This window comes from Chiroxiphia lanceolata, chromosome 11 (assembly GCF_009829145.1).
Source record: "Chiroxiphia lanceolata isolate bChiLan1 chromosome 11, bChiLan1.pri, whole genome shotgun sequence".
Lineage (NCBI taxonomy): Eukaryota > Metazoa > Chordata > Aves > Passeriformes > Pipridae > Chiroxiphia > Chiroxiphia lanceolata.
This window is the reverse complement of record NC_045647.1, coordinates 14,240,765-14,268,652: the sequence shown is the minus strand read 5'-3', so window position 1 is coordinate 14,268,652 and position 27,888 is coordinate 14,240,765. Positions and strand designations below refer to the sequence as shown.

Genomic DNA, 27,888 nt, shown 5'->3' with positions numbered 1-27,888 from the left:
ATCTATCTAGTATTGTGTGCTTCTAAGTAGAATTGTAGTATAAACTGGCATTTGTGGATGGCGATATTTTTTTTCATTTTCTTTTTACAGATAGGAAGGATGGCTATATTATGGCCTGAACTTCTTAGTATTAATGTTTAAAATGGAGTGATACATTAAAAAGTAATAAGCACAGCAGTTGGAGTGTGTCTGTTGCAATATTAGTGACACTATGATGGATTAACAGCCTGGAAAATAGAAATGCATGCTCTGGCAAATATTTTACCTAACACTTATTAGTATATTTATGGGTATCAATTTTGCTTTTACTTTGCATATTTTAAGCATAATCATGCTTTAATGTATTTTAAAAAACCCACAACCACCTGGTAAATCTGCTGTTTTTCAGCAGGTAAAGTCATGAGCTTTCCATACAATGTAATGTCAAGCTGTATTATTAAAGTACGATTTGACCACTATACACAAGCCAGAATTTGAAACCTCAGAGTAAGAGACTACCTTGTATTTTTTTTTTTCTGTGACAGAGTATTATTTTGTGTGATGTAAATCATTCATTATGTCCATGCCCACTTTTTCCCCTGACTAAGGGTATTATAGAAGTGCCCTAATAACAGATTGTTTCGTTTGTCTACATTAGTCTTTCAACTAATGCTCATAGAACAAGTAGCCACTTGCACTGGTGGAAAGAGATGCAAAGTGAAGTAATCACTGCAGAAGTGAAATTTCATTTGCAGAAAGTAGCAAGTCTTAAGTAGTTTTTATCAGGTTGCTATTGTGACTCTGAGACAAATAACGAATTGCCTACACTATTCTTGAAGTTAAATCAGTTTCAGACTCTGAATAGTTAAGAAATTTGCTTAGTGCTTCCTTACTACTATTTTAGACTTATTGAAACCTGTTTGCCTTTTGATAATTCTTGGTGGCTTTTCTCTGCAGTTGTGATCAGATATTTAAGTCAAATATTCTCACAGGACACTTTATTATGTTGATATATATTATTTTTCTTTATGCAACAATTTAATGGAATTCATTACAGTAATGTGTTACTTTTTAATATGTGCTATTTCCAGTAGCCTTTTGAGATAACTTTGATTTTTAGGATCAGTCAATGTTCACAATAAATGAACAAGGCTCAACAAAGCGATAGAGTGGAGGTGGATCACAGGTTAGCAACTGCTGCCATAGAATTATACAAAATTAATTCTCTGTAACATCAGTAAGTAGCACTGTGTTGACTACACTGCCAGTTTCTTGATCTGATATTCAGGACTTCATAAAAGTCACGTTACCACCACAAAATTCATACTTGTGAGGCAGGAATTAATTGGAGAGTGACAGAATTATAGGCCTCTGAAGTACCTTACGGCTTTGTGTAATTACTTGACATAGCACTGTTTCTTGGATCAAAAGCCACGTTATATTTTTCAACTTGGCAATAAGGATGTTATTTTGAAAATAATTAAATGCTGGTCTAGATTTTGCAGGTGGCTTTCAGCTGAGTGGTTGGAAGCTTAACCTCCCTGATGCCAGCGGGTCAATAGATGACACTTCATCTCCCGCTGCAAAAGGCACTCTTCAGAAAGTGGCTGCTCAGGGACATTTTCTCCTTCCTCCCCCCTCAATAACATCATTTTTGGTACCTGATATTTATGTGTCACTAATCATGCCAAGATCTGAAGTAAAAGCAATGCATTTCCTTAACTTTGAAGTCTGTACTTAAGGCTTTGACAAGGGTCCCTTAAAGTGGCTCTGAGGAATTTGCAAGGTTTGGGTGAACATTTACAGGCCATTATAGATATGTCTAGTGGCTCATTCGAGGGTGTAGACAGTAATAGATTAGCACTTAAATATGTTGTAACCTCTAGTCTTCATTTTTTTATCATCAGAGAAAGAATGCTAGGTAGGCTTGTTTCCATAGTATTCTGTCCATTATGTTAGAGCTCTTAATTACAGTTTCTGATTTTTAAGTCCTATCTTCAGTTTTCAAGCATTTTGAATGCATTTGAAAGCATTAACATTTGCAACCTAGCACTAACTTTGGTAGTAAAAAGGTAATTTATTTGCTTAGAGAAGAGTTCACTTCCTAGCATGAAACACTCAAAAGAAACTAAATGTAGACTTTGTCTTAATAGTTGAAAATTTGAAATAAATGAAGCTTATGTAAAATGGCACTAACAGACTAGAGCTACAGTGGACTGCTGAAATTGGATTTGGTTAGCTATAAACATAATTAGCTTAAAGCATTCTAGCTTGCCATGCAGTGTGAGCTCTCATAGGCTGGGATGTGATAATGCTTTGCTCTTTTGCATTTTAACTCCTTGTGGAGATGTGAAAGCCAGCTGATTGTAGGCTTTGTAGAAGCTAAATTAACCACGGGTTCCTTGGGGATTAGTGGCAAACTGTGAGGTTTATTTGGTGTTGAAGTGTGCTAAAGATAACGTGACAGTAACCTGAAATGCTGTACTCGCCTCCTACCAATTCTGAGTGCAGCCAGTATTTTTAAACATCTTCAGAAACATACATTGTATATGCCCTTCATATTCTCATGAATGAAATGTTAGTGTTTGATTTGACCTGAACAGTATATACAAACAAGATGATAATATTGTGAAGTTGCATACAAAACACTGATGTGGTTTAGAATTTTTGCAGCATTTTTATTTCTGCAAGACAATGCCCATTATGTGGAATTGTGTTCATTTAATCCAGTGAGTGATGCTGCTTGACCTCAATCTTTGTTGTAAGTGGGTTGGAATCAGTCAATAAGTAGGCATTTCCACACCAGTGAAACACTTAGATTTATACACATGGGACCTTCATAAAATTCTAAGAATGTTAAATCTCTATAGAACAGGCCTAATGTGCAGTCTCTTTCCCTTTCTCGGATGTACAGATCGCTTGAAACAAGTGAGCCTGTGTTCTCACAGCATGCAAACACTGCTTGATGAATCCTTCCATCGCTGAGCTGTTTCCAAATAATAAATTCAGAACCTTCAGCTTTTGCCTTTCATCTGACAATCTCAAGCTTTGCAAAGCTGAGATGGTTTTCGCTATCCCTCTTCTTCTCCTTTTTCCATTTTCCATGTGTATGTGAAACATTGTATTTGCAGAAAAGTAAGGGAAAGTTGCATACAGGACATTCTATTAAATTGTTCATTGCATGGGGTGGCTATATCCCTTCACTTCCTCTTTTTTACCCTCCCAGTGCCATTTCTTTAAGGGAGAATGTTTCAAGAGAGGTATTTCAGGAAAGGGAAAAGGGGGAGAAGGGCCATTTTAATCTCTTACCCCCTCCCCCCCCCCAAAAAAAAATTCATTATGTAGAATACATCTGAGGACTATAACCTTAGTATTTAGATTTGCAGAGGAATACAGTACATAGCAAGTATTAACACCACACCATGCAGAGTAGTTAGAACTCTCCTATTTTTGCAGTATCTATATAGAATATAGACAAACTCACGTATTTCCTTTCTTGTATTCTTTTTAAAAAATTAACTTCCAGTAGAGGTGGCTTACATCTTCAGCAAGGTTTTTAGTACTTCAGCCTTCTGCATTTATTACTTCTATTTAGAACTCATTGTAGATAAGCATCTGAAAAAAGAAATACAATAAACATTTGTGTTAATTATATCGTTTCCTCCTACTCTTCTCCCCTTCACCATATGTTCTTTTCTCTCTATGCCTCTCGACTGACTTTTATTAGGGCCTGATACGTGTCTAATCACACACCTCAAAGTATGCTCTGGTGATGCAAATGTGACCCTGCTTCTGCACTCTTTTGAAAGTGTCAGTATATCTGAGGTAGACAGAGGAAAGAACAATGGGATTAATTCATCAGGTAGTTACTGTGTGTATTTCCCTGGGTCTGTATTCCCTACTTGAGCCTTTGTGTTAAAGGCTTTGTGTCTCATATTACACATTGCCCTTGACCTGGATTTTTTGTTTATTTGTGGGTATTTTTTGGTGTTTGGAGTGGGTTGGTTTGTTTGCTTTTTTTTGTTTCCCCCTCCCCCTCCACACCAAATCCCTTGGTTATTTTCCCAAATGTGGTCCTCTGAAAAACCTTTGGGAATTCATCAAGTTTCTTCGACCATGTCTGTGACTTTCTATTATAACATTGATTCACATGTCCAAATTTTCTTTCTGCTTTCATGGGGAAAACAGCTTCTTTCATTATCTGTGAGATACTAAAATGCACCATTGTGCTTGATCATCAAAGACAGTAGGAAATTAGATGCCATTTTTATCCCTTAAAAATGGGGGACCAGGAGCAGGGCAATCCAACTTAATACACTTGTATGGGGAGCTCTGCTTCTGAGGCCACTGCCACGTAAGTAACTCACCTGAACTTACTGCTGAGATGCACTTTGGTTTCAGAATGTAAATTTGCTTTAAGCATAAATATATTCCTTCTCTGGCCAGTTATCTGTACATACATTTTTTTAGTGGAATCAGCCATAATTCCAGATTTAGCAGTTACCTATTACAGCATAAGGACTCAATAGAAATGCTACATTACTTCCAAAAGATAAATTCAATACTATACTTCTTTGAAACTTAGCTTTCTGCTGCTTTTGCTCCTGGATGTCACAAGGCTGCACTGAATAATGAAGCACACTGCTCTATCCCCAGTATAAAGGACTGAAACCCTTCAGCAGAACTCACCACTTATTTTTTCTGTTTTCCTTGGTCTTTCCTTATGAAAACCCACTTAGGGAGTTTCTTACATCCTTGTGAGAACAGTGTGGGGAAAATGCTGACAATAATTTTAAACTGCCTGTCAAGACTGCAGTGATCTGCATATCAGGAATAGTCACTAGTGGTCAGGCCAGGATGCAACAGTGTGACAGAGTGTGGTGCCACTTCCAGTGGTTTGTGTGTTATGGAACAGCCTTGCTTCCCATTCACTGAATTATCAAGAAGAACTGATTTGCTGCACGGGCATAACCACTGTGCATTAATGAAAGATGCTGAAAGCACTCTATGGTATAGTGCACACAAATGTTTGTTTACAAAAAAGAAGGTGGACATGCTTGTGCTATCAAGCAAAAATTCCTTTTGCAAGTGATTTTTTTTCCTCAGACTAGCAATAATAGATATAGGATTTCAATATTAAACAGATGTGAATGTCCAGTTACACACACACCAAATGAATAAATTGTAGATCTGATATCGTATTGAATGTATGATAGATGTAAATAAAGTCAAGGTCTGACAAGTGACTTTATCACCTTTTCTTGCCAATGATTGTGGTGGGTTTAATACCTGTTAAATTTCTCAGGCCTGTTGAGTGCAGGCACCTTGTATGTACTTCCAAAAAGTTTCTAGGGCTTCCAGTAGTTCTTTGAAAAATGAAGCTAGCTGTTAATTGTCACCAGGGCACTGTGTTGACTTGAAGCAGATAAGGATCTGTGTTAATGTAAAACCAGTTTAAATCTCACAAAATGAGCCTTAGAATTTCTTTCCTGACATTGTTTAGCATGTAAAAAGAGCTAAACAACACGAATATTTAGGTAATCCACCATTCCTGTTTCATTCTTAGCTTGAAAAGATACTATTGTTTATGTAATATGTTCAAAGGGGCACATAATTTATTATATACTGTTAGTCAGCCATGTGCATTTTTACCTTTCTGCCTGTAGGTAAGCTGAACACCTGGTGACATGGCAGCATGTTTAAAACACTGCTGAGAAAATCCGCAGTAACAGCACAGATAATAATAGCTCTTTTAAAATTGAGTAATACACAAAATAAATATCACTTTTAACAAAATTTGCTTTATTGCCTTTGTATGAAGGTAATAGTACAGAGAGAAATGTGATCAATTTACTGTTCCTGGTGGGGATGGCTGGTGGGTGGTAAAAGTTGCAGGGTACTGTGCTACTCTGCTCTACACAGTTCTCGTAAGATGGTCTTTCTGTCTTTAAACTCCTAGTGTCTTCTGAGAAATGAGAATGCTTTTGTCAGCCAGGTGTTGAATAGAGGATATTTAAAGCAAACTGTTCAGTGCTCTTAGAAATGCTAATGTGGAAAAAAATACAGGTACTACATTTTGAGCTTCAAGACAGAAAATGTTAAACAAGAGAAGAATGGTATAGAAAGGCAGAGTGAATATTTTGAGGTTTTAATTCTAACTACAGAGGGGAGAAACTAGAATTCTGGAGCGGACACTGGAGCTATATTGTGTGATGCAAGGATGACTCAGCCCACGCTCAGACCATCTTCAGGTCTTGCCGTACTTATTTACATTAAAGTTCATTGCTATTTTAAATCTGTGCATTTAGTGGAGAAGAAGGTGAGAAAAAAACAGAGGGAGAAGAATAAAAGCAAAAGGAGGGAGGGTAGATTTTAAAACGCAACAACAAAAATACCTGGACCAATCCCTTCTGATCCCCACACTGCGCTCTCAGTGGAGGAGCTTGTAATCCTATATTTGCTATATCAAGAGGATTCTTCTATGAGCACAAATTAATAATTTATTCATAGGCTGGAGTCAGCCCGCATTGATTTACTTATGCTGCATTTCTTTTCATTCATAAGCCTTCGCTAGTCGGGATCTCTCGGATAGTGACTCGCTGCGGCGCTCCGGCGTGGGAGGAAGCAGCAAAACGTGCCTTTTATGCACAAGGACGTGCTATACATATATGACTCAATTAAATGTGCGAGCCTGACCTAAACCCGGGGCTCGCTCCGGGAACCCGCCGCTCCCGCTCCTCGGCGATGCCACCTCGGCGGGGACCGCTGCTCTCCTCCCTCCGCCTGCCTGCGCCCTCGGTGCGGCGCCGCGGCCGGGATGCTCCGCGCTCCCGGCAGTGCAAGGGCTGAGCTCCGGCCATCCTTCGCCTCTCCGGGCTGTGTGACAGACAGATGCTTGTCACGCAGCGGTGCCCTGCCTGAATTGGCCGGGTCTCCGGTGGGTGTGCACGGCCCCCACCCCCCGCCCCTGCCAGCCCTGCCGAGCCCTCCCTGGCTCAGCCCCCGGCAATGTGCAGCGCTCTCTTCTCGCCTTCCTGGAAGGGCTCAACTACACTTTCCGCTCCTCCAGACTTTCTCTGCTTTTGCCGTACAGAGGCCCCCTCCCTCTGGTCCAGCTCCTCCTGTGCCTGCCTCTCTGTCTCCGCGCTATCCCGTTAAAAGGCTGCTGCTCCTGCTCCACTGATCTAATGCACTGGCTGACTTGATCTGGGATGAAGGCTGGAGGTTATCGGCGCGGGAAAGGAGGAGAACTCTAGGCAGCTTTCCATTTGCGAAGTGAGCAGTAATTGCAAGAAGACAGCCTCCCCAGTTGGAATCAATAGTCTGCTTTCTTGCTGCTAAGGGCACTTTGGAGCAGCAGTAGGTCACTGAAGTAACTTCAGCACACTGCTGACTGCGGAGTTGTAAAGAACTACATGCAAGTGGCTGCAGTAGTGCTGGAAAACGCTTTGCTGTTACCAGGGACACAATAGTTTTCAAGTCATTAGAGCTTTGCTTCTGGTCTGCTCCTTCCACTACACAGAGAGGGTCATTCTTTGGAGGGATGAGGATGGAGCTGTGATTTTTCTCCAGTGTTGTTCTAGTGGAGGGGGCAAGAGTAGGGAAAGAGGCTGTAGAAGCAAAACCCTACTGCTGCTGAACTCAGGTTCGCTCGAATTTCCCCAAATCTTTCCAGGCACAGAGAGGCACAATGCCAGAAAATCTGAATCTTCTTCGGGCTTTTGGGGGGGTTTTCTTTATCTTCTGGACAGCTTTTAACACAGCCTTAGTGGATGTGGTTGGATCGGAGCAGCAGATCCCCTTGTCTGTGTAAGTGCTTTCATGCTATTCCTCTCAGGACCATGTTCAAGGATAAGAACTTGACTGCTCAAGTTCTTATGTTTTTGTATTGCAGATATTTGACTGTTCAGGACACCTTTGCTCCCCTGTGAGCTGTGTTTGAAGTGGGAGTCTCTAAGGCGCTCAGCACTACTTTGATTTTTATTGTAGGAGCATGTGTTGTGGAGTATGTGGCCACAGAGTCTTAAGTGCTTGTATTTACTGAAGTTGATGCTGTTAACTCTTTCTCTTGTGGGAATTTATCATTCAGATAAACATTTTGCCATTTTATCTGCTGCTTTCCTTTCAATGGATGTATATTATGTTGTGCCGAAGCATGTTTCTGTGTAAGTTGATTCTTTAAGTTTTAACAGTGCAGGTTGGTAGTTTCATAGCAGAGGCCTTACCTTAGCACAGTGTCTAGTTTGTGCTTATACTTGAGCAGCTTCACTGATCTTTTGCTCTGCTTGGGTTCCTTAGTGAGCTCACTAATGCAAAATTGCTGGGATCCTTCTGAGTGCAGCTGAAGCTGTTACAGTCTGGGTTGCTTTGCTATGACATGTGTATTACATTTCTTCCTGTCTCTTTTTTTTTTTTCTTCACAGTGTAAAGCTCTGGGCCTCAGCATTTGGTGGAGAGATCAAATCTATTGCAGCCAAATACTCAGGTTCCCAGCTCCTGCAGAAGGTAAGGATTTCTTCAGCTGTAATAAGGAAGGTTTTAACAGAGAAAATGGAGGCAGATTTAATTTTTTAAATGATTAGAAAAGCAGTACTGTACGTGCTTTTGTCCAAGATCTATTTTTGTATTGCATACTAGTCCCTGATGACTCTTACATTGCACTGCACTATCTGTGGAGTCCTTGGTTAAACTGATATTTTTCAGTTTGGATGACTTTTTTTTTTTTTTTTTTCATCATTAGAAAGTAAACTCCGACACTTTTATTTCTTGAAGCCTGGGCTTCAGCCCGGGTTGCAGGTATTTAATCTGGTTGCTGCATTGTGATGATGATGTTTCTGTGCAGAAACAGCTGTTTCTTATGAAAAATATTAACTTCATTCAAGGAGCAGAATTAGTGCATCTTGTGTTATTTCACCCTGTGCTGTTTGTTCGCAAGCCACTGTATCAGGGAGAAGGCGGCTGCACTGTTGTTTGTCATCTCTGCAGTTTTTACAATCCCATTATTCCCCCAATCATCTCAACCCAGTGCTGGGATGTATTACATCATTACAGATAAGGGGAATGAATGTGGTTATCTTCTTGCTCAGCTGCACAGCTGGGTAATAAGCTGGTGAAGTATTGCAAAAACTTGAGAAATTGGTATAAGTCCACGTAATTGGGGCAGAGGGTAATGAAAAAGCAGATTTGAGTATTAGGTATATCAAGGACTTTGTCTACTCTAATTTAAATGTGCAACCTATAGTAAAGTTCTGTATTATAGATGATTTATTTTTACCACAGTTGCCGAAAAAATATGAGACCAAGAGGAATATTTTAAAAATAAGACTGTGATTTTGAGGCATTGAATATGTGATCCTCGAAATGCAATATGTAAATGGAAAAACATTGAGACGTTCACTGATTAGAGCACTCAGTCAACACATATATTTCTGCTGATTTTTTGTAGACGTGATTTTTAATTCGGAGTAACACTAATTTTATTTTTTGTCTGATTTCGAAGGAAATTATTCCTTGAGCTCGTAGCATTTATTTTGAAAGGCTTATATATGTGTGAAATTATGTAACAGACAGTATATGTAGCAGCTGAAATAAAAAGCTTGTGCTATCATTTTAACACATTTAAGGCAACTAACTTAATTGCCAAAGGCATATGAGTTCCTTAGCAGTATCTGTCTCTTCAGAGTTGTGTACCCAGGACTGTAAAATATGAATTTTACTAAGCTAGAATATGGAGGTATTAAGAACAAAAATATTTGAGGTCTCTTACTGCCTTTCAGGGCCTTTAAATGGCTTCACTTCAGCATGTTGGGCTAACTTTCATTTTATTCTGAAAACCTGGACACTCAATATTTATTGTACTTCTATCTCACGTTCTTTAAAGTCTGTGCAGTCTTACGTTGTCACGGTTTTGTACGAACACCCTTAATTTATAAGCAGATGGATCTTTCAGTTTTGATTAGTTTCTAATAAGGTATTATTAAAAGGCTTTAATTTTTTTATTGGGCCATAACAAACAAGTATCTTTATTTAACTTTGCAGCTGTTCCATGCACAGCCATTTTTGTGTAAAAAAAAAAAAAAAAAGACTTTAGAAATTAAACCTACCAAATACAGATAGCCCAACATTTCCTAGAAGAATATGGTGTATATGGAGTATACTGTGTTTTACAGTCTTGCTAAAATCCACGAAGAATCAGTGTGAGATCCTTAATTGTTCTTCTCTTCCTCATGGCAGATATTGCTGCCATCCCTTCTGTAATGTTTCTTTTCCCCTCTGAAGTAGTAAGATTGCTTCCTATTGGTTGTTATAACTGAAGGTAATTGGAAGCTATTCATTTTACCTTTTCATCAGCATCCTTTCTGTTTCACTAACAACCCTGTGCTCCTGTTTCTGAAGGTGGACAGTGTATATTCATTACAAGCTATTTTGCTTTTGTTATGATATTTCACTGTTGAATGAAAAAGACAAAATGCATGTTTGGCAGGTATTTAGAGCATTTTTATTCCTCTGTCACATCATCTGTTGTTTTTTTTTTTTTTTTTCCCCTCTTCTGGTTACAGTAATTTTTATAAGATCTCTGTTGCTTTTTGTTTTTATTTAGAATTCCAAGCATCTCTGTTTGTTTAAGGTTGCTATTTCCTGTTGGTGGTCGTGGCAAATGAGCCCGGACGACAGATGACTTAAACGTGTATTTCTTGTATTGTTATGATTTATATTTCTTCTGTAAGCTCATAAACCATACCAAACCTCAAGATTTGCAAGCATTTTCAACATGCAAAGTCAGTGACAGAAGTTGTCATAAGAGCTAAGGAGGTGATAGCACAGGAGGGCTGTAAATGCAAACACCTTTTTTTTCCACCGTCTCTGTCCCCACTAGCCAGGCAAGAAGAATCTGTTTGGTGTTTACTGTGGGCTCTGGGTGATCAGAGTCCATGTCATTTAAAAGTCAAGATTCCACTTTTAGAAGCAGTGAGACTTCTGATATTACTGGAGAAATCCACATTTCCTGATTATGAATTAAGCACCATTAAACAAGTGAAGATATCAAATGTATGTATGATTATGGCTCTGGGCAGTATAGATTTCTCAATAGCCAGCTGCTTTGGAGTACCATTTAGTTTAATAAAGGCTTGCTAAAGGAAAAATTAATGTAAAGGTTACTTAATTGATTTTGTCAGCATACATGGTGAGCACTACTTTCAGAGAGATGCACTTGAAATTGAGACGTGACTGACAGTCTCTACTGCCCAAATGCTTTGCACATTAAGAGTCAGTTGACCCATACTAAAATTTCATTGAGCAAATGAAGTTATGAGATACTCAGTAAAGCAAAAATTTGCCAGGTTATAGCTGTGAATATTGATTTAGTTGTTACAATTCTGAAGTCTTGCTGTACTGTGAACATCAAATGAGTCACCAGCATTGGTGTCCTCTTGAGTTTATAAAAGATGCTTAAGAATATTTTTGTTGCTTTTTGAAACTATTTTAGAAAACACCCAAACTGCTTACCTTATCTTGATTGAATGCTTTATTCTTTTATGCATTATGATAATCTTATCCAAATATGTTGTTCTGGCTCCTAAAAGTAACTGGGTTATGTGATTTTTCCAAAATTGACGTTAGTTGAAATACAGACACTGCAAGTAGCTTGGAAAATGATAATAATAGTTCAGTAAATAACTTCAGCAATTATTATGAGCTTTTAAGCAAAATTAGCACTTAAATGTGTTCTACTCCTTGCTTTTAAAGAGATGGAAGACCACTGAGTGCACAGTAAAAACACACAGGAGGAAGTAGGATGGTATTATTCTTAATTTGCTTGATTTCTGGAGGTTTTACAGTTGTATAGATTTGGCAGTGCACAAGAAGCTTCTTGGTGCTGTAGAGATATTCACGCTCTTCACCTCAGAAGATACTACTGGGGCTAAGAATTGACTCAGATTTTGTTTCTTGGGTGCTTTTTATCCTCTTTAGACTCTCAAAAGACATCTGCCTTATTTGAATCTTGACACTTCACATTTCTTTCATAAACACTCTGTGTTTAGTGAGTCCTGGACTAAATGAGGGAGCACAGCCCACTGGCAAAGCCAGGCTTCATATATTAGGATGCAAAGCGAGGCTTAGGTGCCAGAGAGATCTTCACTTCACCTGCTATGATTAGAGTTTTGGAAAAACAGACTTTGGGGAATGCTACTGTTCACATTACAGTGTCCATGATAATAATGTGGTTTCAGTGCCACACTGTTGCAAAATAATAGCAATAATAACATGAAAGCATAAAATGCAGGTAATGTGCCTTCTGTTAATGTTAAAAATAATTGTTGTTATACAGTAAAGCTTTTCTCAAGTCTGTTTCTCTGAACATGCAGCGTGGTCTGTGCTTGCTCAGGTTCCTTTTGAGGAGACTACATTTTTTTTTTTCCCCCCTAAGTATTCAGAGCTTTGATAATTCTTGATTTTTTTTTTTTGTCCTGAACAGTCAATATTATTTTATTGCCGATGTAGGAACAGTTTCTGACTGAAAACACCCTTTACTTTTCGGTTCTGCCACGAGGGTTTCTTAATGACAATAGGCTTGTTTAGGGCCCTCTCAGATTTTCCTTATGTAAGTCGTCTCACGGAGCCTCCCCTGTTATGTAAGCACTGGCTGCTTTGGTCTGAAGCAGTCTGGAGTCTGCATCTGCCTACTCCTTTCAACAGATTCTTCATTGTGTTGGGAGTTCTCAAATCATTGTGTGTTCTCAAAGCAGGTTTTTCCATCAGGAGGGCATTGCTACGTTTAAAGATGCAGGATTGCATTTTATCTCAGTGACTGGATGTGCTGCTGTATCTCGAGAGTTTCTTACAACTGTGGAAATGCCAGTGCAAAACTAACATAATGGGATGATTTAGATCAATTAGCATTCAGCTGGTGAATCTGATTCATACAGTACATCTATCTTTAGTTCTAAACCGTATAATGGTGACTTAAATTCTTAGAGAAGTTTAGTCCAATTATCTTGACATTAATTGCCTTTCTTTTATTCAGCTGTACGTGGGTTTTGGTCTTTGTAGGCTGTTTCTTTGCTCAAGACACTGCGACTACTGCTTTAAAGGAAGGGTCAGTAGGATTGAAACATGCAATTTAAAGGAGGGACAGGGTCTGCCTTCTCGGGTATCAATTCAAACTTCTGCCAGCTGAGCAATTTTAAAACTGCAAAAGTAATACTGGTTTTTTTCCTATAAAAAATAAGAGAAAAATTGTAAAAATATCTGTAGACATATGACTATAATTCAAAAAATGATTAAAAAAACTCTGACCACCACAACAAATGCCACCCTCCCCTGCAAAAACACCCATACCAACAGCAATAACTCCCTTGCCCCCATCAACCAAAACCAACAGTTCCCCAAAGCCCAAATGTGAAATCCCACTGGGCAGGTAAATGACGTGGAGCTTTACCAAAAACTCTATATGGAATTAGTTTGTTATAATTCAAAATCCTGAAGTCTGTGTTGTATAAAATGTGTCTCCTAGCACTGAATTAAAATCAAACCTTAGAAAATAAAGAAATATGCATCTGAGAATCTTAAACCAGTGTAATTCTGGTGATTAGTGCAAATGATGTTTTGGAACTTCCAGAGCTTGAACCTCCATCCCCTTTAATTCCTACAGATCTTTGGGCTATGTGAATGACAAGGCTATTTTCCGTGTCAAACTAGTCACAGAGCATTTCAGTGTGTTTAAAATATTTAATGTTAACTGCAGACTTAAAGACGTAAATTCTTCTGGACAGATATTTTAATTTTCCTTTGTTCAAGAATAAAAAAGTCAAACACATTTCATATGGTACTAATGTATTTGGGAAAACCTGCTGGGTTCCATACTAATTTTCAGATAGTATATTGATCTGTAGAGGAAAAGATCACAGTGCTCTCAAATCTGGAGTACTGTGTTCTCTCTCTCACCACAATAAAGAATAACTTTTCCTTCTTTCTTGTGATAAAGTCCTGCTTTTTCTGGAGATACTGGAAAATTTCTTTGCCTTCAGTGAAGCTAGAACTGCATCTTGAATGATCTATACTCTCATCTCCTGTTTTAATGTTATGACAGGAGTAATAATTTTTTTTGTGTTGGTAATGTTTTTAAAATGCAGTCTAAATCAGTCTGAATATCAAACATCATGTTTTATATTTACCTGTAACTAAAAGGAAAGTCTTGGTCTAAGCCATGTTGAATCCATGCTCTTCTGCTGTCAGCACTCTCTATTTTGCAGTATTTTGTCTTTCTGGGTTTTGCAAGCATAGTGTGATCCTCTTACTTGTATTATTGGAAGGAAATATGTTCTATTGTTAGTATGCAACAGAAATGTGAGATGGCCTTAGTAAGTTTATGATGCATGCATTACACTTCCAGTAATGTCTTTTAATATGGAAATTATTGAGCAGACAATCCAACTGGAAAACATCAGATCTTGAAAGGAAGCGAATGCTAATTCCCTTGCTTAATGCATTTATGGTTGTTTGTTTTCACATCCTGTATTGGAAAATGCTTACATTTCAAGGTTAAAGGAGCTGGTGTCCATGCAAATTATCTTGACAGTGGAAGTATGTAGAGCCATGAATAGATGCCGTAGTGTAGTGGTGATTCACTTTTAAGCAACTGCTAATCAATACTCTACACTTCCAAATGTCATTACTGTTCTGTAGGGTACAATTTTTTGTTGCTGATAATAAGTGCTTGCACATTGTACAACACAAATTATATATTGATAGAGTAGGCTGTATTTTAGTTTGCTGTAGAAGCTTCACTGACAGGTTTTAATGAAGTACTATGATTAATGTGTTGTTCTTGTGAAGCTCCATTTTGGTTTTTCTATGTATAATGTTTTTGCAAAATGACATAGATGTTTTTGTGATCCTATTTAGTATCTGCCAAGTTCGTTTGTGTAAAGCTGAAGTACTTTCTTAAGAGTGAATGACCAAATCATTGCAAAATTTGTATTTGAAAAGGAAGTCAGTGCAAACCCACTTTTTTAAAAATCATAGTTGGAGAGAAGTTGGGAATGGTCTTGGTAGCCTCTCCAGAAGTGATGAATTCCAGGGACAGATAATTTCTGAAAATATCCTGCCCTTAGATCTCCCAGGACTTTACAGGTGAAATTACTTATGTTATAGTTGATAACCAGCTGTTTTTGAGGATGGTATGAGGAGGAGACTGATTGGTTGAGACAGACTTGTTCACATGGGAGCATAGAGATGCTGCAATGAAACTATGGCAATATAAATGTGTTCTCTCTATCCATGATAGATGAATGAGAACTCTCTTTAAATACAATAATTAATTTTTTCCTACTATCAATTTGTTTTCTTTTTTTATTACTGAGGGAAAACACTGGAATAGCGCAGAGCTCTTGCACTCTGGCCATTGTGTAGATCTTGCTGAACTGCCTTATGGTAGGAAGATGAGCTACATCTTTTATTTTGGACTGTAAGCAATGACAGTAATTGTATTTCTTCTTTGTCTGTATCTATACACTGTTAATCTTCGTGCCTTTTTTTCCTTAAGGCATAGCTGGGGAGTCCTTCAACTTTCAGAGCAGAGCTGAATGCTTGCAATGCTTACTGCTTTTCCCCTTAGAAGCACAGAATCAAATGATCTTATTAAAATATATGGCTTTTTACTATAGAATAATAAATATATTAACTATATTAGACTCAACTTGTTGGATAAAGATGGAAACTGCTCATATCACACCTTGTTGGACTTCAAGTCCAACACCCATGTGGTAAGACATCAACAGGTTTAGCTTTCCAGGATCTCCTGACATGTTCTTATGTTAAGTGTGACTATAAAGTACAAAGATAATGGAGCTTCACTAGGGCTTGTAAGACAATGTGATGTCCCAGTGAGAAAGAAGGAAACAATCAGATGTGAACTCCTGGTTTATTCTTTTTGTACCTGCCACAAGTTCTAGTGCTTTGCCATCAACAGCTTTTGATACTTGGTAAAGTTTGTTCTTCGCTGTTCTTACTCCTGAGAAGAGTTTTCCTTAAGCTGAAGTTTTGCTTCTTTAGGTAGAGCCTATTTGGTTGGTTGGGTGGAGCTTCAAGGCATCCAGGTTCTGGCAATGACTCTTGATTAAGAGAGTTTGACAGGCTACTGTCTCTAACCATTGTCTTCTGTCAGTCAAGATTCCTGAAAGAACTCTAAATTAAACTAATACACTTCATTAAGGTAATCAAAGATATTTCTAATACATTAGGTGTTTTCTTTGTTAAGCACTTGCTCCTACTTCTGTGTTTTGCTTTTACTTTCCTTAATTCGACATGTTTTATTGTCTTTGTCTCCCTTTCTCTTTCTGAACTACCTTATTTATCTTATATTTTAATTTTTCTGTTTTAAAATGGGCATATTTTCTAGAGAGAAATGTTTTCTTCTGAGACTGTTGCCAAATGTTCTCATAAATAATTTTACAGTACGGGAAGCACTTAGAGATAGTTATTGTTATTTATCCTTCAAACTAGATTGTGAAATCTTAGAGCACCAAAGTTAACAAGTAAAAGATAAAGGAAAAAGTTGTTCTCAGGTCCATTAACAAACAAAATTGTAAGATGACCTAATCTAGTTCATAATATTGGGAATATAATCTTAAAAGTGTATATCTATAATTCAGTATATCAAGATTGAATGGGTGGGTCCTGTTGATTGTTCATTAATTGGCTTGTTTATATGTATCACTGACAGTAAGTAGTTTCCTTATTGAAGCTTTGCTCTGAGTTTTTAGGAAAGGGTGGAAGATGCTTTTGAGCTTGTGATAGTCTCACGAAATGTTTTCCTTTGGTGTACTCAAAATCTGGTGTTTTCAGGCTTTCCTGAATTTTGTGCAGGTGGCAGATTATGTGTTATGCTAACACCATTCCTCTGCAATGTGCAAGTTGAGTAGACCTCCTTTGATTAATGTTTTAAATACAGTGATACTGAATTTAAAAATTCTAATTGCACTCTAAGAACTCAGACTTTGGTGTTTGCCACTAATAACTTGGCCAAACTGGTTCTGGAAACAAATCCTAATTATCACCCTTGCTACAACTGTGTTTCTGTCTTTCACTATGGAACTCAGATTTTCACAATTTCTGGAATCATGGAATAATTCATTCTGGAAGAAGATGTAGAGGGTCTTTTAACTTGGAATCTTGCTCAAAGTGAGATCAATGCTGAAATAAGTGCTAAGTTCTTGAGGCGTTGAATCTGATCTTCAAAACCTTCCAGGACAGTGATGCCACAACCCCTTTTGTTGCAATATTTGTCTCTGGTCTGGACAAGAAGTTACTTGAGCTGGAAGTTTCCATTTCCATTTGACTGCTGTGTGTCATTTCTCCAGCTGTGCACCTCCATAAATAGCATTTGTTCATCATCATAATCTCCTCATAGGCATGGAAAAGCACAACACTGTCATGACAGACCTCTCTGAGGCCCCAGTCAGAGATGATATTTTACCATTTTTTAGTTGCTTCATCAGGTCTCAATGCTTTTTCTGACCAGTTCTTTTAAAATACTTCACAGTAACTTTGTAGGCTTTCTAAATGATTTCTCTTCTGTTTGATATTCAGGTGGGCCTTTTTCCACTCACAATAGGAATATGTAACTGCTCCCATAATTATAAAGTCTCAGGAGTAATTTCCACTAAGTTGATTGCATGAACAGAAGACTTTTTAATTTGTAATGGTAACACAGGCATTTCATTTCTATTCTAGGGCTAAACCAAACCATTCAGGTCCCAGTTGCTTCATTAGCCATTTCTTTTACTGTCTTTATCACTCACAATGTCTTAAGCGAACTTAGTGTTGTACAGGAACTGTTTGTCAGCTGGCAAAGGTTTTATGTCTTATTGTCTTTACTTTATTCTGCAGTAGCTGTCAAGGGACTTTTGTGCATTTATACACAAACAGGGTTTGACTCACTTTCCTAAAAAGCAGGAATCAAAATTATGCAGTCGTAGTATCTGTAGCCTGTTAGGTAAAAGTGCTGTGGAAATGCTGTTTGGAAGGCATTATGAAAACTTGGTAAGGGCCACAGCATGTAGTGTTCCTATTATTCCTCTAGGTCACATTTTAATGTTTGACTATTCAATATACTTTGAATATTTTGTGTCAAGCTATCATTAATTTTCAAACCGCAAAAAAAAATAAAAATCTGTGTAGTGTGGGTATTAAAATTTGATGTGTTGGGAACACATCATTGGTCACAAAATTAGATAATTATCTTCTAAAGTAACAAAGCTTCAAAGATAAAAAGCAGGAACATTCGAAGTTCAGCTTTACCTTGAAGCTAAATGGCTATCATTTTCTGACAGCTGCATGAAATGTGTGACTGCCGAGCTGTTTGGACACGATGCTATCGGATTACATTAATAGAAATTTTCCCTGATAATGAAAACTGGTAGGAGGCTAAGAGTAAAGCTTTATATTATGACTTGCAGCCATTGACTATCTGCACCCAGCAGATTTATTACCCCCTATGCACACTGTGCCTTTTACAATATCTCCTGCAATTTCTTCATCAAAGTACAACAAGAAAGATGATGATATGGATGGCATGATACAAAAAAAAATCTGAGTACTCACTTCACATTTCAGACTTCCACCTCTCATTACCAACTGCAATGCAATCTTACAGTAAAAGTAGGAAAGAATTCTGACATCCCCCTGAAACTTTCCATGAAAAAGCATTGTGGAAGGGGAAGGGGATTGAAGGAAAACTGGAGAATTTCTGTTGGTCAACTCAGATTTTCATTTTCTATTGAAATCAAGGCAGCAGGTTGAGATACAGAAATGTCTGGCTTTTATCCTGGGGCCGTGATCACTGAATTTTGGCCACCAAGTAGGCCATCAAAAAGTTCAGTCCTTAAGCATGATGTTATTTTAACCTGTAATGTCATACATAAAAATCTGGTGCATGTGATGGGGGTAGGATTTCATCCAGAATGCCAGAAATCTTGACTTGAAAGTTAAATCCGCAAGCAAGACTCCTCTCTCCCCAAATGGAGGCATCTTTGCCCAACTTTTCTGTGTAAAATGGGCCTGGTAATGCTTCCTTCTTCCTTAAACTTTTAAACTTTGAGATAGTTTGAATAAGGAGCAATATTTTTTGTAGAGTGTTTAGCATATGCAAAGAATCAGGTGATGAGCATCATTAGCATATGGATATGGAAATAAAGAAAAGTACATGGAAGGGATCAGCTCTGAGAGCTAAAAAGCATCAATTTTAGCATACTTTTTAAATAAAACTTTTCACTACTGAAAAGATAAATGGTTTCCTGTAACAGTCCTGAATAACTACAAAATTGATAGAAACTCACTTATTTCTGCTGTTGGTATTTGGTATCTGTAGCTGGCAATAAATCTCCATATGGCATTGTGCTGGCAAGTGAGATGGAACCCTTTCTTGTCAGAGAATGAACCCATCCTATGCTTTGAATACAGAGTGAAATGCTATGCTGATATTAGAAAGTAATTTTCAAATATTTTATTCTTTCCTTTTTACATTTTTTTTTTTCTATCCTGGTACTTTTATCTTATTATCCATTTTCCATGTAATTACAGGTTTGCACTATTTTTTTTTTTTCTGTCTAGATCCTTCAGACTTTTTCTGACCTTTTCTAGTTTTCTTCCAAGTAAGACCCAACCAACACGCCTCATTGCAGAGGGAACTTCACAATTCTCAAATGTAGTTAAATTGGGAATCAAACAATCTTCCCTTTTATAGATATCTGATTATTTCTGCCTATATTGCAACTACCATAGAAATTTATTTTCATGTGTTCTTTGTCACTTTGTCTTTCTCTTTACTCTCATTTGTTTATAGTCATTGCTTTTCTTCCTTTGAGAATTTTTACCATTAATATATTTTTTTTTGTGCTTTGAGCAGCTCTAATCATAATGCAGTAATGAGGATCTGGTCATCTGAGGAAAACTATGCAGCAATAAAATGAATATGGCTTAATAATACTTTTATACATAAGAATGGGGGAAGGTGTTATGCGAATGCAAGTGTTGTTCTTAAAGTTACCTTTTCATTAACTTACGGTGTTTGAGCATTTTAAAAAGAAGAATAAATAGATTAGAATCTACTGGTGCACTTTACACATTGTGAATATATTTAGTTATACCTTGGAAGGCATGTGCAGAAATGGGGAAGAGACAGGATTCCCTCCAAAACTAAATGGGAGGCAAATTACGGTGTCTTTCTGATAATACAAATTGCAGGGAGGAGTCAGTGTCAGGAAGCCACTGCAGGTTTGAAAAACAGCTAAAGGTGTGAGAACAGGGACATGTGAAGGTAGTAAGATGAAGAGGAATGGAACACATTGGGAACTAAGAAGCAGAACCACTGAAGACGGTGGTATTTTTTTTTTCTCTGTAGTTTAATACAATTGGAGAATAAATTTGTATGGAATTTAGGCAATATGTGCTCTGGTGATTATTTTTGTCAATCCATTAAATGAATAATTTTCGTATTAAAAATATGTCACAGTCAGAAGGTCAAGTTTTGCTATTTTTGAAATGCACGAATACCAGATGATTTAAAACTTATGCCAAGAACTGAAAGTATATGCTAAGAAATGTAAATTTCAGTTCAGGAAAGGCTCTGAAATTAAACTGAGTTTTGTAGTGACATAATTCTGACTTTTGTATTTAGCTTCTCAGATGCTTAAAATTTGAATGCTTTAACGTTTTTGAAACATTTGTTGGCTGCTTTGGTGAGGCTCTTTATTTTGTACAAGCCAATGTAATAGGAATGTAGTTCAGCTACCTTCATAACTTGGCACTAATCCTGTCCAGTCCACCTTAGGCATGTTATTAATGTAGATATATGTTTGCTCAGTAGAACTTCTTCAGCATTACAAGATGTCTAGGGAATTTTGTCTGAAAAAAGATGGTAGGAAACAGCATTATATGAGGGAATGGGACCTATACTTACTTATGTGTTGGAATAATTCAAATGTTAGTGTATAGTATTATTCACATAGAGCCATATTTATGATTGCATGCTGCTTATTTATCTTGGTTTATAAATATACAGGAGTTGAATTACTGAAAACTCTAATTATTCTGAACATAATTTGTCAGACAAAACCAGCTGCTAACTCAGCTTTTCTGAAGAATCTTCAGTAAAATGCAAAACCTAAAAAATACTGTCTTGAAAAGCACAAAATTCCCATTCTTCACACAAATCCTCTGTGCCTGTTAGATATCTTCCTCTCCAGAGTCTAGTAAAAGCCTATGGCTTTCTGATATGATGGAAAGGACAACAAATCCAGGCCAACTGTGCTGTGGCTTGCATTGCCTGAGCTTCACTTGTTTAAAGCAAATCTTTCAGTATTTTAGGACAACTGTAGTTTGACAGAGATGATCCTTTCTCATCTTGGCTGAAATGCTGGTATGTTCATTGGGTAGTTGGTGCAGCCATTAAGTTGAATTAAATAATACTTCTGCTTCCAAAGCCTTCAAAGCACCTGCAGTTCTGTTTTGTCCCTGACCTGTTAATTAACCTTATGCAATTCAATTCTGATATATGTCTGGTTGATGTGTATAAAGATGTGCAAAATCCTCCTTTCTGTCTTCAGTTTAAAAGTTTTGGTGACAACTTGTGTGCAAAATTTGCCTTTGTGAGGTGTGTTTTAATTGGTGTGGTGCTCTTTGTTTTGTAGGTATGTGTGGATGAATGACTGATCCAGTTGACTGAGCAGGTTAATTTTCTGTAGCTTCCCATATACAGCAGTGCTGTCAAAAGGGAACAGTCTTGGAGTGTGGATAATACAGCATCTGTTCCAAAGGCTTAGAAAGGTACAAGGTGTTTGCAGGATTAACATTATTATTTCAATCTCATTTAAAAGTAAACTAATTACCATAACATTTGCATGCACATCAGTTCAGGGTCAATTGAGGCAAATGCAGATGGGAGTTGCTTTGCTTGTTGATCTGAGTGGCACCTCTGCAGTTGTCTTGTGCCTGAAGTAAGGTCATTTCTGGTAGCATTGTGTATGCTTTCAATAAAAAGTACTTGCAAGAAATGTTGTGTAGCTCACATATTGTGAAAGAATAGCTGACTCTGTGTGGACTGTCTATGGCTAAAATCATGACTGCTGATGAGAAATAATGTAAAGAGGAAAAGTGAAGAAAAGAATTGCTGCTGACTGGCAGCTAGTTAAAGTACATGCAAGGAAAAAATAATTTCCACGTATATCTAGGATATATGAATAGGTTGGTGGCTCCTGTGATTGTATGCCACCTTGAAAGCCTTTAAACCAGTACTTGGAATGCTGAGTGTTGTATAAATTGCAAAAGGATTGGATCTGCAATCTGCTAGCTTTCTTTTATATTCACAATAGTCATACACAGTAATGAGACTGTTATCTGTAATGAAACCATATTCTGTTGGAAAAGAGGTGGAGAATGTTTGGGGGTGCAATGTTCTTTAGACTGGAAAAATGTTATGGTTTAAATGCAAAGAGTAATTATAAATCTTCTTGATGGCTTCACATTAAGTCAAGCTGTAATTTATTTGTACTATAGAAGTGTATGTACTTTGCCAATTTCTACTTTTTCTCCTTGGTGGGAAGGAGGTTAGAATTGAAAGGCAGCTTTTGTTTCCTTGTTTAATCGCCGAAAAGGAAAAGTAACTGGAACAGAATCCCATTTCTTATAGGTGAAGAGTAAAATAAAATTCTCTCAGCTAGTGATTTCAGAATATGCACTCCCTAATTCTTCTGTTCATTCCCTCCCACAGGAGCTGGCGATCCCTCTGTGGCACTAACTCTTCTCCTTCTGTGTGTCGTGTGTGAAGAATTGCTTTTTTTTCCTTTTTAATGAGTGGCTTGATATACAACATATCTTTTGCCTTAAGCATTTATTTTTCTGATACATTTAATTTCCTTCTCCCCAGTCCTCTGTCCTTACTTCAGATTTCTGATATCGTTTGATAATTGGCTTTTTGATAATACTGCTTTTTAAATCCTATTTTCAGATTTACTCCTATGTATTAATTTTTTTTATATACATACATGGTATAGTAAAGCCATTAGTACCTTCTCAGCTCTTCGAAGTATCCCAGTACCTTCTCTTAAGAAATATATCTAACCTTGATGTACATAAAATCATAAAATCACTTAGATTGAAAAAGACCTTTAGGATGATGTAGTCTGACTGTTAACCCAGCACTGCCAAGTCCACCACTAATCCATGTCCCCCGGTGCCACATCTACATGGCTTTTAAATCCCTGAAGGAATGGTGACTCTACCACACCCCTGGGCAACCTGTTCCAGTGCTTGACAACCCTTTCAATGGAGGAATTTTTCCCAGTATCCAGTGTAAACCTCCCCTGGTACAACTTGAGGCTTTTTCCTTTTGCCCTGTGACTTGTTAACATTGAGCTCTCCATCTGTGCCAGCATCATTCTACCTCTTAAATGCCCCTGGGTTTTTGACTACATTTAGTCTAGGACATTTCCTTGGGTGCAGAATGTGCTTTCATTTGGAAAGTGTAGATGATCCTCTGCTTGTTCAGAGTGAACCTTTTCACCTCTTTGGGCCTAAATTCATTCTGTAATCTCTAGTACCCCGCTGATCTTTCCAGACAAAAGAAACTGTGGAAGAACTAGTAAAACATGAAACTGTTTTTCATTTACCACTCTCTAAGCTTTCAGAAGCTGGAAGAGTTGTTCAGGATACAAAGGAGACAGTGTGCAGGGGAGAATGGGAACAGAAGAAACATAAATTAAAGGAAAATTCTGAAAATTTCCTAACATTCTTTATTTCTCGAATTGTTTCAGTAGTGGTGGCTTCTTTAGTTTGGTGAGAAGGAAATGGGACTCTGGAGGCTCAGGTCCCGTTGCTGTGTGTGTGTCACTGGGGCTGCTGGGGTCACTGAGCAAATGATTCTGTCCTTCATCTATTGTGTCTCACAGCAATTCCTTTGAGACAGTCTAGGTCAGTTTTAGGTTTCAGTAGCCACGTGGCACTTTGCATCTGCTGAATAGTTGCAAAGGTGCTATCTGAAATTTGTTCTTGACTTGCCATTGTCCCCCCAACTTTGCTATCAGGAGGATTGCAGCCCAGCCTTCCAGCAGGATTCATTCACAATCTTCCTGTCACCTATTGCCACCTAAAGCCCACAGTTACACTGCACTGGTTTCAAGTTACTCCAGGTAGTTCAGAGACTAGATGAAAATCTATTTTCTTTTCCTAGTTTCATTTGCTTTACTCAAAAGACCGCCATAGGTCTGGCTTTTGTTTTAATTCTTACTCCTCTCTATGCATATAGGTCATATTGTGTGACCGCTCACTTGGTTAAGCATAGAAGTATTTAAATATTTGATAGTGAGACTTTTGAGACTTAAATTAAGCTGTTTGTTATATGTTGAAAAATGGGTTTCTTACTAAAATGACAGAACCTCTTTCTCTGGATCTCATGTGCAGTAGTTACACTTATGTTCAGGTAACACTTGGAAGTGAAGAAGGGTAACCATCATTATTTAATTACAGTGAATGTTGAGAGCAATTAAAATACCTTTGCACAACAGAAGCAGACTCAGATTGTCAGATTTACAATATGCTTTTTCAGGATAAGTTACAAACTTAGGCTGTGCTTGTGGTAGAGTTTTCTGGGCTTTAAACCAGCATTACTAAAATAGCATGCATGTGATTGAAGAAGAGTAAGAAACACCACAGAATTCCATGGAAAAGGAAACAGAGGAGGCATGAAACAGCCTCAGTTGTAAAGTCCTATGAACAATGTCACTCTTTAAATAAAGGTGGTGGTCTTTAAAAACCAGGCAATTGGATCTATTTTTTTCTGCAACTGCAGCAAATCACATGACCTTGAGCTAATTACTGTGTTAAAAAGGGATAACCATAGCTTTTGTATAGGTTTATGCCTTTTTTTTTAATTCCATATTTAAAATTCCATTTTTTTAAAGACTATTTACGTGTTCCGTCTGAATTTCTCTCTCATTGCTAATGACTGGTCCATTTTACAAGATATATTGTATATATATGACCTTATACCATCCTTTAAAAATAATCCTCCCCCAAAATCTCAGAAAGTCTTGTATTAAATTTGTATCTATTATGTAACTGTAAGAAGTATTATGAAGTTAGATAAAAGAAAGTAAAAAAAAGTTATAGAACCATTTTAATACACCTTATTGTCTGAGATTGTGCAATTTATCTCTAATGAGCATTGCCTACCATGTTGTCTTTGCTTTGTTTCCTCTGCCTAAAATAGACCTTAGAAATCATGTAGTAGAACTGTGATATGACTCCAAGTTTGGATAAGGATTACAAGAAAAACTTTTTATTAATTTTTGTAGCCTGGATAACCACATTATTGGAAAACAAGAAAAAGGCTGATAGAAAAAAAAAAACAAACCAGTACAAATTCCTCCCCTGCCATGTATTCATTATATATTCAAGGATTGCTCTACCTGTGCAGGGATAAAAATACCCAAGTACTGCAGCAGGATGTTGTATTGCAGGTGGTGTCTGTTCAGGCATGAAAAAAAACCTGCCTAACTCTGGTTTTCTGGAATGTGGAGAAACTGTGAAGAGAGATTTGCTCTGTTGTGCTACATAAGTATTACCAGTAGTCCATTATGAAACAGGTAAAGGAAAAAGAAAGGCAGTAGGTGAAATTGGATATCATTGTTCTTTGCACTAAACCAGCCAAATCTCTTGTCTGATGTTCTTAGAGCGAGAGTTTTTTTTAATTTATTTATTTTTTGGTAAGCTATCTTCTGGATGCTTCACTGACCTTTCAAAGAAAAAATTCCTTTGAAGAAAAAAAAAATGCCCTTTACAACTTCCTTATCATAAAGATGTTGCACACTTGTAAATGCAGATAATAATAATAAAAAAATTATTCTTGAGTGAAGCTGTTTGAAATTTATTTTCTGTACGTCTGGAAAAATTTTCTTGTTGCTTTTATTTCTTGTCACTGAAGAAATTTTGTAAGATTTTCCAGCAAAACTAGCAGTGATACCAGAAAACAAACAAACAAAAAAATCATAAATGAAGAAACATTCTAGGTAGACTGAAAGGTTTTAATCAGCTGGATGTATAAATATTTCAATTTCCTCTTAGAAGTAATATATTGAATCCAGTATTTAGAACTCAGTGTACCCATTAGCTCCCTCAAAATATTCCATTTAGAAAGCAAAGTTTAATTTGTTATAATAGCTATTGTTTTAAACTAATGACAATGTTTGTTTAGCCTTATTTGCTTGAATGACCCTATGAGTTTAAAATGTGTTGAGCTAGGCCTAAATACCCAACATTAATATGGCTTATAGTTTGGAAAAACCCCTGGAATTCGACAGTTGTTGAGCTGAAGGAGAAGACAATCCATAATATTTGACTTGTCTGAACTCAGTTGCTCAGAGAAGTGTTTTGAGGTGTGATGTGACCTGCAATGGTTTGTAGGGGGGGTGTTATCAAGGTCAGTGTCATCTGACCTTTTCTTGCTGTCGTTCTGTTCTGCAGTTCCCTTCTAATCTGTGACTGTATTCTCTGCTGAGCTGCTGTGGCTCATGTATAGAACACTTACTTGTTGACAATTAAAATTAAAATGAACCATACAAAATCATGAAAGTTAAAAAGCAAAGAAAAACCCTGGAACAACTCATTTCCCCAGAGCATACTGTGAAAGAGGTCTTGGGTTTACTTTGTAAATTTTGCTGTTGCTGTAGTGGCTTTTTTTCCCCAAAAACTTTTATAGTCTGCTGGACAAAGTAGTAATTAGGTAGGTAAACCATGTACATCAAGAACCATGTAGAAGTGGTATTCTAGCAGTGTTTGGCTACTGTCTAGGGAACTGCATAGCCTAGAGCTGCTGCTGCTGTGTCATGTGTTCAGGAATAAAGAGTGCTGAAAAATCTAAATGCTAAAAATAAACATGATGGAGGCAAGAGGACTCCCTTAGTCTATCCTCAGCAGTATAGTTTTGTGGAGTAGAGGTATAAAAAGCTCTCACTTTGTTTGGTTCAGTTTAAACAAATTCAAACTAAAATAGAAAATTGTTACGAAAAGTTGACTTGTGGAATTGTCTTGTTGTTAAGGTTTGGTGTATATCTGAGAGAAAATACTGGAAAGGAAAGCAGCTGGAAATGAAGGAGTTTGTAGGTTGGCACTGTAGCCAAGTGTAGAGGCAGATGTGCCTTTCTCTGAGTCTGCTGAGTTGGCTTCTGAGGAGTCTTTCTGCCACAAATGCTTTTGAAACAGAACGTAAAGCAAATACTCAAAGGGAAGCAACTTTTAATCAAAATTTTAATAAAATTAAGATTACAGTTTTAATCAAAGGCTGATTATTAATGACTTATCCTGTATTTTTTTATGTATGCTGCCTATTGTGTCAGACTCATAGACAAATGTATTCCTGAAGATCGGAGTGTTGCTTAGACACTCATTTCTCATTCCCTCACCTTTCCTATTCTGAAACTGGGGATGGCAGCACAGTAAGTGCTGTTATCACATTTCTGTATAAGTTTGGAGACAAACCTTATGGAAAAGTCTGTCTTGTGGAATTGCCAGATGAGTTGAAAGGTATAATGTGTTGGTTGACTTTGATTTATTTTGGGCAACTTGAAACCTTTGGACACCATGTTCTTGACTCAGAGTCCTTAGCTCTTGAAGTTGACCTACTTGTAGGTGATTTTGTGATCCTTGTTGATTTTGTTCCTACTCTGAAAAAAATGTATCAGAGTTACTCCTTTTGTGTGTATGTTCTGATTTTTTTCTTAAATTAATTTTCTTCTTATTCTCACTTTCACATCATATTACATCTCTGTAAGGGGAGTTCTGTGTGCCATAATCATCAATTAGTAGCTGGACTGTTTGTGCCTCTTCTAAGGTCTGTTTTCAACACCAAGAAAT

The 27,888-nt window shown here is 37.4% G+C and overlaps 1 protein-coding gene across 4 annotated transcripts in view; it reads left to right on the top strand.

Moving 5' to 3' along the window:
* The first annotated feature begins 6,883 nt into the window (after nt 1-6,883).
* The window catches only part of CACNA2D3 (calcium voltage-gated channel auxiliary subunit alpha2delta 3), a 407,374-nt gene continuing 386,369 nt past the window's right edge, over nt 6,884-27,888 (top strand). For 2 of the 4 annotated variants that reach the window (XM_032699220.1, XM_032699219.1), the window contains exons 1-2: nt 6,886-7,788; nt 8,403-8,484. In XM_032699220.1, coding sequence (XP_032555111.1) covers nt 7,670-7,788; nt 8,403-8,484 — 201 coding nt within the window. In that variant the 5' untranslated portion in view covers nt 6,886-7,669. Of the gene's footprint in view, nt 7,789-8,402; nt 8,485-27,888 lie in introns of all 4 variants that reach the window. The other 2 variants (XR_004359078.1, XM_032699221.1) reach the window with 2 other exon arrangements.